The 17,120-nt window shown below is 43.9% G+C and overlaps 1 protein-coding gene across 1 annotated transcript in view; it reads left to right on the top strand.

The window, feature by feature from the left end:
- Positions 1-17,120, top strand: part of SPTLC3 (serine palmitoyltransferase long chain base subunit 3) — a 128,664-nt gene that overhangs the window by 44,970 nt on the left and 66,574 nt on the right. The window contains exons 2-4 of the mRNA XM_075063461.1: positions 2,232-2,423; positions 5,708-5,862; positions 13,544-13,692. Of these exons, the coding sequence (XP_074919562.1) occupies positions 2,232-2,423; positions 5,708-5,862; positions 13,544-13,692 (496 nt within the window). The remainder of the gene's footprint in view (positions 1-2,231; positions 2,424-5,707; positions 5,863-13,543; positions 13,693-17,120) is intronic.

Genomic DNA, 17,120 nt, shown 5'->3' with positions numbered 1-17,120 from the left:
CAATAATAGAAATATGGTTTTACTTAGATCATCTGTGCACATCATGTAGCTTACAAACTGCCTACCCTTAGTTTGTGGTAGGCTTTATCAATGTCAGGACATGGCATGGAGATCTCCATTGGTGTTGCAAAGGCTGACCTTCATGTTTGGAGGCCAAACCTCAGCACTCGTCCTTTAATTTTCACACAGTTGATCACAATGTGCAGCTGACTTACTTATGTGACCACACTGGAGTGGATGGCACCATGGTACAATAGCTTCAACCATCATAAGAGAGCTATAGACATGATTCTGTTTGATTACTGTTGAGAACTGCAATGCAGTAAATGATCCAGTTCTGAATAAGTCAATATTGGCAATGTGTAATCCTGGGATGAGGAACAAATAACCCATCTCAAAGACTGATACAATAAGCACTTTATATACATTGAAGAATGCAGAACACTTTGCACCATTTAAACCTGACAGAAAGGGAGTATGTTTTGTTTTGTTCGTTTTTGGTTTTTTACTGAACATTTTTGAGGCTTGTAGTGATGGGGCAGTTGTCCCTCTCCCTCTGGATTGGAGGGAGGCTACACTGCCTCACTTCGTCATTGGGGCCGCTGCCTCGCGTCAGGGGAATCAGCGTAGGCATTAGCTTCCTGATCACTTCAATGGGTTGTGCAGCCAACCGTCTAGGGCCTTGGACATTTCAAACAGGGGCTGCACCCACCTTAGTCTATGGCCTCAGGGCCCTTGGGGCAGGGGCTCGGGCCAACACTGGCATTAAGTAGCTCCAAGCCCTTTGGCCCAGGGCAGAGCAACCCCACCAGTCAATTAGCACTGGCTTACGGAGGCAGAGACCGAGCAAACCCAGTAGTCAATCAGTTCTGGGCTCTTGTAGCAGAGCCAGAGGAAACCCCAGGGGTAGGACATCCTGGCTCCAGCAGACAACCGATGGGCACAGGCCGCTGGGCCTGGTAAGGGGAGGCTGCCACCCCAGGGGTGGGGTGGCTGGTGGGGTCTGGGCCTACCCTACTCCACCGAATCCCAACCCAGGGCCCTAACAGTGGTGGAGTGGTCTGCCACTGGGTCAGCGGGGATCCCAATTGTAACACTTTTGCCGTGCCTCAAGCAAAGCTGCAGCCAGTCTAAGGTCGACTGTTTCTGGGCCACTTCCTCCCCTCCCCTTGGGGTGTAGGTGGAACAACAGGGCATCCTCCACCTCCTCTGGGTAGGTTGCCTGTAGCAATCCCAGCAGGTCCGTGGCAGGAACGGGCTCCCCAGTGGGCAGGGCATCACTGGGTTCAGCAACAGATCAGTGTCTGGGAGCGAGCAGGGTTCGGTTGTCTCCTTTAGTGTCTTGGCCCCAACTGAGCGGGCGGCCCTGCCCTTTATGCTTCCTGTCCCAGTGATGTGCTTCCGGTGGGAGGAGCGAGTCAGGCCTGGTTCCGCTCACTTGTGCACAGAGAGTGGTTCCTCCCCTTCTGGCTGGAAGGGAGGTCACACCACCTCACTACATGCTAAATATCTTTCTGAATTTCCATACTCTTAGCAGCACAGATAGATGCTGTAGGTATTGATAAGATCCATATTTCTGATCATGTTTCTACATCAATTTTGATTACTATTGATTTAGCCTGTCAAACCTTCATCTTGGATGTTTAGTAATTCAGTGACTTGTGACCCAGAATTTGTTACATTTATAAACAAAGGGTTGGATTGTATCCCAATATGAGGATTATAAATAAAATAAATAAATAAATTAAAATTGAGCATCAGCAGCATTAGCACCATTATTGATTTTTGCCCTTTCTGCTATTTTTTTTATGTGGATCTATGCATTTTTCTTGGTGCCTGCAAAGCCTTCAATCAGTGTCCAGTGTAAGTATCTTTTCTATACACAGGACAGAATTGAATTTTATTAAATGGACACAAATAACAGCCCTTGATTTCAATACTGGCATGTCCTGCAATCTCAATTTTGTAAGCTAACTTAAGGTACAAGCCCAGGTTACCCCCTTTCCTGTTATTGCTTGTCTTATTCCTAGAACCTATAACGATGACTACAGCATAAGAAGTAATCCTCCTTAAATTCAGGGTATTTGCTGGGTCTAATGCTATGATGATATACCTCTGCTACGCTATAGGAAGAGATTGGGTCTAAAAAACTGAGGTCTTGAAGCAAATTATTTTTGGTTTTAAGGCCAGCTGAAATGTTTTAATCACACATTCTTATTTTACATTTTCAGAAAAATGGCATATCAAATGGTGGTCTCTACAAAAGGCCCTTTAATGAACACTTTGAACAAGCACCAATGTATGTTGCTGTTTTGACTTATTTGAGCTTTGGCGTTGGAACAATATTTGGCTACCTGCGAGATTTTATGAGAGCCTGTGGACTAGAAAAATGTAACCTTGCTGCAGAAAGAGAAGAACAAAAAGTATGTATGAAAAAAGTTTGTGTATTGTGTTAAGGGCTTTCCCTTTGCTCTCTCCTGGTTCTTGTCATGCAGACGGAAAGCAGAAGACCAGAAATCTGATGTGGAGACAATGAGATGTTTATTGGGGTTAATCAAGCAAGCATATCCATAACTCTGTACGCCGCAGAGCCTTCTCTGTCCCTGTTTTTCCCACCTCCTCCTCCTTTCCAGCTTAATTATACCTGTAATTAGGGTGATCAGACAGCAAATGTGAAAACTTGGGACTGGGGGTGGGGTAATAGGAGCCTATATAAGAAAAAGACCCAAAAATCAGGACTGTCCCTGTAAAATCGGGGCATCTGGTCACCCTACCTGTAATGCATGTGTAACCCACACACTCCTGGGTGTGGTGTTCTGTCCCATCTAGTGGTACTGAGACCACTTAAAGAGAGAGATAAAATGAGTCTACCTACTTGTAATGCCAACAGACCCTGGTTATTAGCAGGTGGGATTGAGCTGGGGACCTCTGGAGCTTAAAGCATTAGCCTCTACTGCATGAGCTAAAAGCCAACTGGCTGTTAGCTAAGGCTGTAGACAGACTCATTTTATCTCTCTCTCTAAGTGGTCTCGGTGCCACTAGATGGGACAGAACACCACCCCCAGGGGGGCTGTGGGTTACATATGCCCCTAGTCCCACACCTTACAATTTATGGTCATGTTCCATTTTGGTGGGTCGTGAGTCTGGGGGCTTTGGTACCACCTCTTTTGTATCCCATGGGAAAAGTAAGGAGTAAGGTTGTGTTCTGGCCAAGGTCAGGCTTTTCTTTGGCTTTTAGTGTGCCTTATGCCTTCCCTGCCCCAACCCGCTTGTCCCTCCCGACTGGTTGCTTGACCTTGCCTCGAGACAGGAGTCGAGGCAGTCTCCAAGTGTACGCTCATATATTTATCTCTTGGCGTACCCAGCAACACTTTAGCTCTTTTTTTTATCTTTTCTCATTACACTAACAACCCCCTCTGGCCTCTCCAGGAGCTGGGTTTCCTCTTCTGTCTGTCCAAAAGGAAATTTTCTTAGTAACAGCCCATAATAGTAAAAGGAGAGGGAGGTGGCAATTTGCAGAATCAAGAGCTTTTTATTTGCATAAAAGCTAAAATATGTCTTGAAAGAACAAAGCTCAGGCATGTGGTATTCTTTAGCTTAATCATCAACATTTTTAACCTAAGAATGTTTTTTAAAACACTCTTTGCAGACTGCTATTTTAAGAGAGTAACTTGTTTTCTTCCTATAAACACAGGAGATGGTAAATACAAATGACGTTCACACATAGGTAACCATCAAGCAGAAAATAAACTGTGATACCAAAATATAAAACCCTGATTTGTAACAATTGTTGGAAACTGGAGCACTATTCCTGCATAATTTGGGGATTGTTGTTGCCCTAATTCCGTTACGCTAACACATGAATAAATGATTCCCCTGAAGAGTTTTTGGGAATACACTGGAGTCCTGTTGATATACAGCATACAATAATGACAATATTATGATACTATCCCCTTTGAAAACGGAGACCATTGTCCTGCTGCCCTCTCACTACTTCACAGAGAGTATTTTGGCAGATTCCCATCCCAGGGTGTGTGTTTGCAAGTAGATCATAAATTAGTCCGATTCTTCTGCTCCAACTACAAAACAAAAACAGTTTGCCTTAGAAGCATGCTTCGATCTCCTCAGGCAGGCCTGCTTTAAATTGACCATATCAGTATCGAATACCAGTCTGTTTGATACTGATCCAGACAATTTAAAGCAGACCTGCCAAAGGAAGTGGAAGCATGAATGATCCCAAGCAGCTATAGATGATCAATTCATGCTTGATCCCTGCAGTTCCCATGGGGGCACGATTTCTAACAATCTGAGCAGCTTTCAAATATGGGCCATATATATCACAAACGTTTCCTTCTTCATCTGTCCCCAGTCCAAAATTACATTGGTCTGAGGGCCAGGACTGACCAGTTCATTTTTGGACTGGTGGCAGGTTTACCACTCAAAGCCCTGTGCACAATCAGGGCTAAAAATAACCGAGGGATCCTCATGTTCCAACGAGACACCCAAGAATTGTTTCTTTCCCTGGTAGGCCCAAGATATGGGACCCTAAAATCACGGCATTGTGATACACAGAAAAGCTATTTTATAATCATTTGTATGGATTCTAAAATTGATTGGTTTATAATTTCCTTTTCCTTCTGAGCCCTCTGTAGTTTGAGTCAAGGGACCTGGAGCTACAGGAGGAAAGATACAAAAAAGAATACCAACTCCGTTCAAAAAATCTGGAAGATGGTACTAAAATAGGAGGCAGGGTGTTTTTGGTTTTATAGGTTGTTTTTTTTTTTTAAAGCAGCATAAGCTACATAATAAAGTAGCAGGATATAAAGACTTCATTATCACACTTTTGATATGTCCTCTGTGATTTGGCCACTTGTGAATAATGATGTTCCTAAACTTTCCAATAAAACCTTTTTACCACATCATTGTGTATTCTGCTAATTCTCATATTTCATGTGTATATATTTGCTAACTATTATGACTATGATGCAATATATATATAATCCATGGTTAAGTATTCGTTAATGAAAGTCAGTGCCCTACAAGAAGAAGGCATGTATAAACTAAGGTGGGAACTTCTAGTCTAGGCTGAAAATATCCAGATAAATCACTGTAGGTTTTCAGGTTATATCTAATGAACCTGTTTTCTTATGGATTATGACGGGCTTTCTATCCCACATTTGCTAGCAGCTCTGCATTATAATGAAACTCTCTATTTTCAAAATAACTTTCATAGTGTGTATCTGGCATGATGACTCCTCCTGGTATGAGCTTTCAGAAGACTGGACCCTTTCATGAGTTCTCTTCTACTTGCCAGGCAGAAATAAATGGGCCATACATGGTAATCTGGGTAACTAAGCAAACCTGCAAATGTGGGAGTTTAAATATGGCACAGGAACGCTAGGCTTGTACACCTCTACCTCAATATAACGTGACCCGATAGAACACGAATTCGGATATTACGCATTAAAGCGGTGCTCCGGGGGGGCAGGGCTGCGCACTCTGGTGGATCAAAGCAAGTTCAGTATAACATGGTTTCACCTATAATGCGGTAAGATTTTGGGGCTCCCGAGGACAGTGTTATGTTGAGGTAGAGGTGTACTACTACCAGTTTCTTAATGAATTAGTCTGTCTTTTTAATTTAAATAAATAAAGTACGTAAGATGGTGATTTTCCTAGAAATGTAACCGTGTACGTGTTTTCAAACCAGGATTTTGTGCCACTTTATCAAGATTTTGAGAACTTTTACACAAGAAACCTCTACATGAGAATACGAGATAATTGGAACCGTCCAATCTGCAGCGTCCCAGGGCCACAGTTTGACCTGATGGAACGTGTTACAGATGATTTCAACTGGACATTTAGGTGGGTTAGGCTACAGGTAGCAAGCAACTGTTTTTTAACCAGGGAAGTAGAAAACTATAATGGGAATATAAGTATGCAGAATGTAATTTCTCAAGTTGGAATATGGCAACAGAACAAAACTTGATGGGTAAATATTTATTTGTTTATTTATATATTGCCCCTTTCTATAAAATCTGCTTTAAATGTAGGTTACTGGTGTTACAAAAATAATTTCTGACCCATCTACAAACCGCAAACAACAGCATTTAACACTTCAGCCATTAAATTCAGTGGCTCTACAGCAGCTGAAGATCGAGCACTGTGCTTCTAAACACTGTTTGGGCAGGCAGTATGGAAGGAGGCCAAATTATGTTGCAAATGGGCTTTTTAAAAAAAATTGCTTTAACCCAGGTAAAAACCTAAGAGATTTATAGGCATTTATAACACAGTTTGAACCATCCACACTGCTCAGCCAAACTCTCTTATTAACCCAGTTTGTTTTAAACCTTTCTTAAGCACAGTTGTGAACAATGATTGCTTGTGCTGTGTAAACAAGACTTCTGAATTACACACTAGGATCTGCGCCAATTCTTTGGTATTGAGTTTCAAGTTTGGAACCTAAGGTTTTATATACACTCAACGTCTTTCTATTGAAACTGAGGTAGAAAAGCACTAGAGTGAAAGTGTATGTAGTGTCTCTGTTTATACTGTGGTTGCTGAAATATTTTGAAAAAGTAAATGCACAAATTAGAAAGATATTGGGAGTGTTGCAGCATGTGGGTTTTATGGATTATTTTTCAAATTATTGAAGTTATATTGAAATCTGTCCTTATTTTTTCCAATGTATGATGCACGGTTGTTCCTCTGGTAATGGCTCTCTTAATACAACTTGATGGAAGCCATGCCTTTGACGGTCCAACAGAGTCTGGAAGCGGATAAGCATATGTCAAATGTACATTGTTCCTCCTGAACGATCCTAAGGCAATTTTGAAACAATATATACAGGCATTGTTTCACTCGACCCTGAAATGCAGTCACCTGTAGGATGGAACATTGTGGCAAAAGTGTGTGAGCAAACAGATCTTCTTTGAGTGATGGGCCTTGTGTGTATTCCACACATGGGTGCACATGCAGTGTCTGTTGACCCGCACATGCGCAGTACATCTCCTCATGCCCCCGACTGAAGGTATATGGGGCAGTACCAGGCAATGCCACTCCAGTTCCCTCTTATTCCCACATGGCCTGAGTTGGAACCCCTGATCCTCCTTCACTCTTACCAGATGAGAGACTTGCCTTTCTCTACTGTAAATAATTTAGACTTAATTTTACTCTATAGCTTAGTTAGGATGGTTAATATAGTTGATATAGTTGTGGTATAGTTTGTAGTTTAGTAGAACCACTCCCCAGTCGGGGGACACAAACCCCCAACACTGATGAATTATGTCTAAGATCCCAGGCTTCAAGAACTGCGTCTCCTGCCCTCTTTTTTTTTTTTTTTTATCAGTGATGGTGCCTATACTGCCTGGGAGAAGCACACATCTTGGTGAAGTGTACCATCTGTAAGTCCTTCCCAACCAGAACCAGAAAGGCCTGTGAGCTCCATCTCTGCAAGTTCCTGATGAAAGAGATGATGAGGCCCTGGATACACTTAGATCCTGGCTACAGAGACCCCCCCCGTACAGCAGCCTCCACAACCCGGTAGTGCCACTCCAAGCAGAAGCCGTAATATGTAACTTCCACACTGAAAAGTAAGGCCAAGTCCCACCATGAGAGCAAAAAACACTCTCACAGGCACAAGAGAAGATCCCTGCAGAGTACTGCTCATAAGAGATCCATTTCCTCCTCAAGTTATGTCAGGTCGGGTGAGATGTCATGCCCGGACCCCGCGGAACCAATCCCATCTGAAGGATAAGGCAAAGAAGAAGCAGGACCCATCAGTAATGCCAGTACAAGGACTGGTGCAAGGACTCTTAGAGTGCCCGTCTATGAGCCCAGGTTTGGCTACTCCAGCGGTGCCACCTCGACCTCACGCAGACAGAAGAGGCCTGACTATGGAATCAGGTCCCTCCAAAGTCTCCATGGGCATCCCGCAGACACCCAGACATACAAAGATATTCTCATCTCCAGAGGAGGTGTTCTTGCCATACCCGCAGTCCCCACATCTCTCGATCCCATCCATTCTCCGAGAGATCCCTATGCCAGGGGATGTACTGCTCTTCCTGCTTCAGGAAAGGCCCCTTCCCATTCATCGGACCTGAGCCTTCCTGTACCAATGGGCCCACCACTTCCATCAAAATCATCATCCAGCTCTGAGGAGTCCCAAAATATAGTCCAGAAAGTTTCACCTCTGCACCGCAGGAACCCAGACAGGCAGCCGAGGCATCCCTACCCATCTGCCTGTAACACCTTCCTAGGAAGTCTGGTACCACTTCCCTTGGGGCCCACCTGGGACTCATACTACAGACGCCCAGAACTGTCACAAGAGTCCTATCATAGGACTGGAAGGGACCTCAAGAGGTCATCCAGTCCAGTTCCCTGAACTCATGGCAGGACTAAATATTATCTAGACCATGCCTAACAGGTGTTTGTCTAACCTGCTCTTAAAAATCTCCCATGATGGAGATTCCACGACCTCCCTAGGCAATTTATTCCAGTGCTTCACCACCTTGACAGTTAGAAAGTTTTTCCTAATGTCCAACCTAAACTGCCCTTCCTGCAATTTAAACCCATTGCTTCTTATCCTATCCAAGGTTAAGAAGAATAATTTTTCTCCCTCCTCCTTGGATCTTCTCTTTTTATGTATTTGAAAACTGTTCTCATCTCCCCTCTCAGTCTTCTCTTTTCCAGACTAAACAAACCAATTTTTTCAATCTTCATAGGTCATGTTTTCTAGACCTTTAATAATTTTTGTTGCACTTCTCTGGACTTGCTGCAGTTTGTCCACATCTTTCCTGAAATGTGGCACCCGGAACTGGACACAGTACTCCAGTTGAGGTCTAATTAGCAGAGAAGCAGAAGAATTAGTTCTCGTATCTCACTTACAACACTCCTGCTAATACATCCCAGAATGATGTTTGCTTTTTTTGCAACAGTGTTACACTGTTGATTCATATTTAGCTTGTGGTCCACTATAACCCCCAGATCCCTTTCCGCAGTACTCATTCCTAGGCAGTCATTTCCCATTTTGTATGTGTGCAACTGACTGTTCCTTCCTAAATGGAGTACTTTGCATTTGTCCTCATTGAATTTCATCCTATTTACTTCAGACCATTTCTCCAGTTTGTCCAGATCACTTTGAATTTTGATCCTATTCTCCAAAGTTCTTGCAACCCCTCCCAGCTTGGTATTGTCCGCAAACCTTATAAGAGTGTACTCTCTATGCCATTATCTAAATCATTGATGAAGATATTGAACAGAACCGGACCCAGAACTGATCTCTGCAGGACCCCACTCATTATGCCCTTCCAGCATGACTGTGAACCACTGATAACTACTCTCTGGGAGTGGTTTTCCAACCAGTTTTACACCCACCTTATAGTAGCTCTATCTAGGTTGCATCTGGGTCATGCAAGACAGTATCAAAAGCTTTACTAAAGTCAGCATAGACCACATCTACTGCTACCTCCTCATCCACAATGCTTGTTAGCCTGTCAAAGAAAGCTATCGGGTTGATTTGATACGATTTGTTCTCGACAAATCCATCCTGACTCTTACTTATCATTCCTTCTCTATGCATCAACCAACTCTGTCGGTTTATGAGGAGGAAGATATGGAACCGGCACCACTGATTCAGATTGGAGTCTCATTATCACTGGATGAAGCTGTCATCCCTCTGCTGCTTTCTCCACAGGATGATCATCACGAATATCTGAACTCCTGCAGCGAGTGGCTACTGTTTTACAGATCCCACTGGAGGAAATCCAGGACCCCAGGAAGCTGAAATTCTGCATTATCATATTGGCATCGATTTCCTCTCTCCACAAGGGAGCTTGACATGAAAGCTGCATATCTCAATATAGACATCCATCTGTTCCACAGGAAATTCCTTTGTTTCAAGGTGGGACATTGACATTTCCAATTTTGTTTTCTTCCCTTCAGCATAGTGGGTGCCACAGATCTTTACAAAGGTATTGTGATAGGGCAAGGCCAGATGGCTACATTAAAGTAGTAAGGAACAGGTATATTAGCCCCAGGCTAAACAAATCCCTGGTACCATGGTAACCAAATGGCAGTTGCTCCAGGTTAATCAAGACACCTGGGACCAATTAAGATCCTTCTAGAAGGCAGTGGAGATAGCTAGATTGATTGGAACACCTGAAGCCAATCAAGGACTGGCTGGAACTAGTTAAAAGCCTCCCAGTTAGTCAGTGAGGCATGGGTGTCAGGACCTATAGGAGGGAGCTGTGCTGCTGGAGGAACGAAGCAGTAAGAATCCATATCAGGTGTAAAGAAGGAGGCCCTGAGGTAACAGTGAAGGAGATATTGAGTGAGGGCTGCTGTGGGGAAGTGGCCCAGGGAATTGTATATATCCTATTTCCAAAAAATCAGTGACCATAGCTGCTAATTTTAGGGTCCCTGGGCTGAAGCCCAGAGTAGAGGGTGGGCCCATGCTCCACCCCACCCCAATTAATCACTGAGACTGGGAGACAACAGAGACTGCGAGGGAGGATTGCTTCTCCTCACCTCCATTGTTGGCTTATGATAAAAATGGCTCAGTAAGCTGTGACCTTTGCCTCTAGAGAGAGAAGGGCTACGTGGAGGGTCACAGGGAGCCTCTGAGGCTAGCAAACATCCTCCAGGAAACGCAGGACCCACGGAGTCAAGGACAGAACTTTGTCATAGTATTCACGATCATAGTGGCTCTAATGAGATGCCAGGGTCACACCGTATTCCCTTACCTGGACAATTTGCTCCAGTGGGACAATCATGACAGAAGTTTTTTCCAGGACCCAATCTCTTCAAAGACTTTTGGCTTCCCTAGGAATCTACATGAATGAAGACAAGTCTGTTTTGTCACCTACACAGATTATAATTTTGTAGAGATGAGACTGGACTTGGTTGCTGCATGGGCCTTCCTCCTGGCAGAAGGCTTTGCCACAATGAGCTCCCTAAATGTCTACATCTGCCACAAGCCCCATACAACAGTCCACCAATGCCTCTTCCTTTGGGGCACAATACAGCCTGTACCTACATGATGCCCTTTGCAAGACTCCAAATGCAGTGCTTACAGACTCGGCTCCTCCTGACCTATAAGCCGAACAGGGACCACATCGTATCCAGAGTCATTGTCCCCTCAGACATTCTGACCCCTCTTGCTTGGCGATCCAGTCCATCCAAGGTCATGAGTGGGACCCCCTTCAGCCCTCCCACTCCTAAGGCCACCATCATGATGGACACCTCTCTTATGGGTCGGTGTGCCCAACTGAACCACCAGACAATGCAGGGCAGGTGGACACCATGGGAATCCAGGAATCACACACATGTCCTGGAGCTCAGGGCAGTCTGCCTAACCTTCAAAGCTTTTCTTCCCCTCTTACGTGCTCTCCACATACAAATCCTTTCAGACAACATTGCCAAAGTGGCATACATCAACAAACAAGGAGGGTCTGGATCTCATTCCCTCTGCTCAGAGTTGGTCAGACTGTAGAATTTGTGCAATAGAAACCAGATGACCTTAAAAGCTGTGTATCTCCTGGGCATCCAGAATTCCCTGGCAGACACACTGAGCAGGACTTTCCATACTGATTCCAAATGGGAACTACAGGACTGACCAACCTCTACACATGGTGGGGTACCCCCAACTGGGATCTCTTCAAGTCATATGCAAATTGGAAGCTCCCCCTGTATTGCTCTAGGGGCACTGTGGGAAGAGAGTCTCAGGGCAATGCTCTCCTGCTCCCATGGATGGGTCACCCCCAATATGCTCCGCCCCCCGTTCCTCTGTTGCTTCAGGTTCTCTGGTGCGTCGGGACAGAGCCACCATCATCCTCACAGCACCCTACCATCCCTGACCATTCTGGTTCACAGATCTCATGAAGCTCTTCACCCATGCACCAATCAGGCTCTGGTTATCCCCAGATCTTCTCACACAATATCAGGGCAGGTTCAAACATCCCTGCCTGGGCAACTTCATCTCACACCCTGACATAGAGCAGATCCACACCAGTCCAGCAGATCCTTAACCAGAGCAGAAAAGAATCAACCAAAACATGCTATCAAGCAAAGTGGTTTCACTTCCTGGAATGGGTCTGCCACCACCACCACTGACCAGACAGGGTGACCATTCTGGTCATCCTAGATTACTTCCTTGCCCTAAAAACATTGGGTTTGGCTCTCAGCTTTATCGATGTACATCTTAGTGGCCTTCCTTCCCCCAGTGGACAGATGCTCCATCTTTACATACCCTACAATGATACAATTCATGAAAGGCCTGCTCAAAACCTTCCAACCATTCACCAAACCCACACCTCATGGGGACCTTAGCCTCGTCTTCTCAGGCCTCATGAGACTACCTTTCGAACCTATATCATGGCCCACCTTTTCATAAAAGTGGCATTCCAAGTTGAGTCCAAAGGATCAGTAAACTAGCAGCCATGACGGCTGGCTCTCCCTACACGGTATTCCATAAGGACAAAGTTTTCTTGAGGCTACACCTCAAATTTCTTCCTAAGATTGTGTCAGAATTCCATCTCAACCAATCCATCCATTTGCCTGTGTTCTGCCCAAAACCATATGCCTCCCCTATAGACAAGAGACTACACTTCCTTGATATCAGTCAGGCTCTGGTGTTCTACCTACAAAGAACTAACCCTTTCAAAAGTCTCCATCACTCTTCGTAGCCCAGCAAAAATATCAAGGGGCCAAACCATATCCTCACAGAGGATCTCCAAGTGGGTCTCACGCTGCCTACTGGAATGCTACAAGATATATCAAACCTCCCCTCTCCTGGGAGCATTACAGCTTGCTCTCAGGGGCGTTACAGTGCTACATGGGCACAAGTCACTTCCTCCGCTTCGTTAGCGGACATTCTGTGTCTAGACATCTGCAAAGACACAGCATGTTATTCCATACACACATTCACAATGCACTATGTCCTTGATCATGCAATAGCTGTGAACAAAGCCGTGGGATTAGCAGTATTGCAAATGGCTTTGCCAGTAGCCTCCTTGCATCCACCACCACACTGATCATAAATCACCCACATGTGGAATCATTCGAAGAAGAGTAGGAAGTTACTTACTGTAACTGGAGGTTCTTTGAGATATGTGCTCCCTATCTGTGTTCCACTACTTGTCCTCCATCCCCTCTGCTTGGGACTTGACCACGTTGCAGTAAGAGTAGGAACGGGAGTGGTATCGACCCACACTGTCCCTTATACCTCTGATCAGGAGCATGAGGAGACATACTGCACATGTGCGGGCCAACAGATACTGCTTGGAAAAAACTTCCAGATTCAGGCACATGGCGCACATGAGCACCCACATATGGAACTCAGATAGTGACCTCACATCTCGAAGAACCTCCAGTTACAGTAAGTGACCTCCTCTTTTGACCCAGTTAAGTAGAAAACAATTGGAAATTATCGGTGGGACTATAAGTATACAGAATGTAATTTCCCAAATTGGAATATAGCAATAGAACCAAACTTGATGGATAAATATTTCTTTATTGCCTCCTTCTTTAAAATCTGCTTTAATTGTAGGTTTACTGGAAGAACTATCAAGGATGTAATCAACATGGGATCTTATAACTACCTCGGCTTTGCAGAAACAGAGGCTAATGCTTTGAAAACTGTGGCAGATGTATTACAGAACTATGGGACAGGAGTATGCAGTACCAGGCAGGAAATGGGTAAGTGGAGTAAACTGCTAAATTGCTGCTATGGTTTCTGTTGCTAAATGGGTTGTTTTACAGATGCCATGATGAAACTGGATACTTGTAAGATTGTATGCTTGTTAACTATTTCTTGCTTGGCTATTAAAAGGAATATTAATTTTCAATACTACGTAATTGTTAAAAAGCTTGAGTCAATTTTTGTCCCATGTGCTAGCTTGCCATCCAAGAAAGGTGCATCTGTCTCCATCTGAAAGCAACTCCAATTGCATTGCTGTGCAGAAGCTCTTTCCTTGTGGAGGAATAGTCTTCTGGAACTCTTTTATGTATGATGCGGGTAGTGCAAAAATATAAAACTAAGCCATGCTAGCCTAACACATTTCTGCTGTCAGCTACTGGTGATTGCAAAGAGAGTTTGTAGTGTCTTTTCAAAGCTGTTTTGACTAATTTGGGTACCTTGCATAACTTTACATAGTACAACTTGCAAGTCTCCAGAGGTTTTGGTTATCAGTTGTTGTTGTCTCCTCTGGAGATCTCTGTTAATGGTCATAGTTATCATACTAAAAAATTTGGACAGAATTTTATGAAACCTGACTAGCAGTGTGTGTTCGTGGGAGCCTGAAATCTCTTGATCTCCTCGATGTCCCTGCTGATTATGAAATGGTCAGGAATTTTCTATCAGAATAATTTTTCAATGAAAAATGCCTTTTTTATTATTATTTTTTTCTGCAAAAAATCAAAAAAAATTGTGGGAAAATGTCAATTTTTCTGACAAATTTCAGTTTTCCACTGGGAAAATCAAAATGACAGTTCTCCACCTACAAGAGTCTTGCCAATTTCGTTTTCTGACTGCAGGGGGAAAACATGCTTGTTGGTGGCAGTACTAGGCCTTTCCCTTCCCAAGCAATACGGCTCCTTGGCGGGTTCCTCCTGCTACCTGCCTGGTTTCAGATATCTGATTCCAGAGTCTTTGGTTAGTATTTAAACAATAGCTTTTATTATAGAAATGAAATCATAAACACTGTAACTCTGTTTGATGGGCAGCGTCACAGTGGCAGAACCTAGCTAGCAGAAAATACTTAGCCAGATAATGCCAAAGAACTGGTAACAGTATATACAGTGTATGTATATTAACAACCAGATTTACAATCACTACGGAACATGATGGAATTATTGACAGGTAAACAGCTTAACAAATTAGGAACTGTTGCTAGGTAGACTAGTAACTGTTGCAGGGCAAAGTAAGTCTAGTACTCTTCACATGAATCATAACCATAACAGGACTTTGAGACCCGTGCTTCTACGTCCAGGAGTCCCTTCTGCACACGTGCAGATACATAAAGGTCACACAGTGGACACCTTGATCAACAGCTCCTAGGATGCACTCACTCTACTGTCCCTAGACCAGGGATTGGCAACCTTTGGCACGCGGCCTGTCAGGGAAATCAGCTGGTGGGCATAGATGGTTTGTTTACCTGCAGCATCCACAGGTTTGGCCAATCACAGCTCCCACTGGCTGCAGTTTGCCATTCTAGGCCAATGGGGGCTGAAGGAAGCAGCATCCAGCACATGCCTCGGCCCATACCACTTCCCACAGCCCCCATTGCCCTGGAACAGTGAACCGAGGGCAGTGGGAGCTGCAGTCGGCCGAATCTGTGGACACTGCAGGTAAACAAACCAGCCCGGCCCACCAGTGGCTTTCGCTGATGGGCAGCATGCCAAAGTTTGCAGATCCCTGCCCTCTACTGTTAGCATTGCCTACAGTGCTTATCTACAGCACTTAATAAATTGGTATAACAAGCCCTTTATGCCCCAGTAATGCAAAGACTTACACACATGCTTAACTGTGTGCACCATCGATGTCACACTAGGACTACTCTCAATGTGTAAGGTTAGGCAACTGTGTAAGTCTTTGCAGGATCAGGGCCTGAATTATAAACGTTTCTCTTCTTTTTTTCTCCAAGGAACGTATCGCAGTAGACTTCCACACATCTGAAATTATTGGAACTGCATAGGTTTGGATTTAAAAAAGTGACAGCTTGTAGTCAGTCCTATAGTAACATGACCTTTGATTTCTTTCCTGTTGGAAGTGCTGATGGCTGAGAAGATGAGGCACTTGATTATATGGATTCTAGCTATTTTTAATAAGTAAGAATTAAAAGGGATCCCAGCTCTCTTGCATTCATGTTTTATTCAAAAATGTACAGCCTTTCAGAGGGAGAGTTACAGTGAGCAGAAGGAAGTAATGGGTTAAAAAAACTAGGAAGAGAAGGTATAAGAATGGGTTTAGATCATTTGGTGTTATATCTGTATGCTGCTTTAACTCTGTGCTAGTTAATACTAAAGCAACTTTACAGAACTTGAATTTACTCACACACTTGGGATGAGTAATATTTTGGTTTGACTTTTTGTGTGAAATATTATTTTTTTATCATCATCATAATAAGGCTAGGAAAGAAGCTTCTTTTCAAAACTACTTATTTGGGCTGAACTTACATACTTGAAGTATTAGGAAATTGAGGTATAATAGCTAAAGCTATAGACTCTTTATAGTCCCAGAACAAGAAAGCCCATAAGCATGTGAGTAAGTCTGAGCACAAATAGCGCCTTTGAAGTTGCACACATTTGTAAGCGCTTTGTATGTTCAGGGCCTTATTAGTAAGTGTTCTTTCTAAGCATTGATAGGTCTGGGTATGAAGGGAATATTTCATTTCTTGGAGCAGTGTAATGAAGAGAGGGGAGAATGAAGAAGTAAAATGATTATTTTAAAAACAAATGCCAAATAAAAATCCTACAATATAATAAAACCTTGGGCCTGAATCTGCATAGCCTTGTGTAGTGAAGAATGCCTGGTAGATGTAAGATGCTGCTGAGTCAGAATGCGAGTATTTTTCAGGTGCTTGGCTTTGGAAATAGATTAACATGGAAATTTTAATGTTTCCATTTATATATTTAAAATTACATCTGCATTTTACAAAAGAGATTCGAATCAAGGCAGGATATTGCCAAAGACAGTACTTAGGGCTTGTCTACACAATTAGACCATGGCAAGCTGGGGTGTGAATCTACCCCACACTAGCCTGCCACAGTCTAACTGTCCCTGTCCACCCTGCTGTCCTGTGTTAACAGTTTGTTAATGCGCTTTGAGCTACTCCTGGTTCAAAGAGAACTAGATCAAAGCACTCTCACGAACTGTTAATGCACGTCAGCAGGGTGGAAAAGGACAGTTAATCCAGGGCAGGCTAGTGCAGGGTAGATTGACACCCAAGTTTGCCATGATGGTCTAATTCAGTGGTCCCCAACCTTTTTGTGGCCAGTAGCACATTCACGTTTCAGAAGAGTGGGGCGGGCTGGAATGCTGTGTCCAGGTCTGGTGCCCACAATTGAAGAAGGATGTTGAGAAACTGGAGGGGGTTCAGAGACGATCCGTGAGAATGATTAAAGGA

The sequence above is a fragment of the Chelonoidis abingdonii genome, chromosome 3 (assembly GCF_003597395.2).
Source record: "Chelonoidis abingdonii isolate Lonesome George chromosome 3, CheloAbing_2.0, whole genome shotgun sequence".
NCBI classification, from domain to species: domain Eukaryota; kingdom Metazoa; phylum Chordata; order Testudines; family Testudinidae; genus Chelonoidis; species Chelonoidis abingdonii.
The sequence above is the reverse complement of the archived record's forward strand: the minus strand, read 5'-3'. Positions and strand labels throughout refer to the sequence as shown.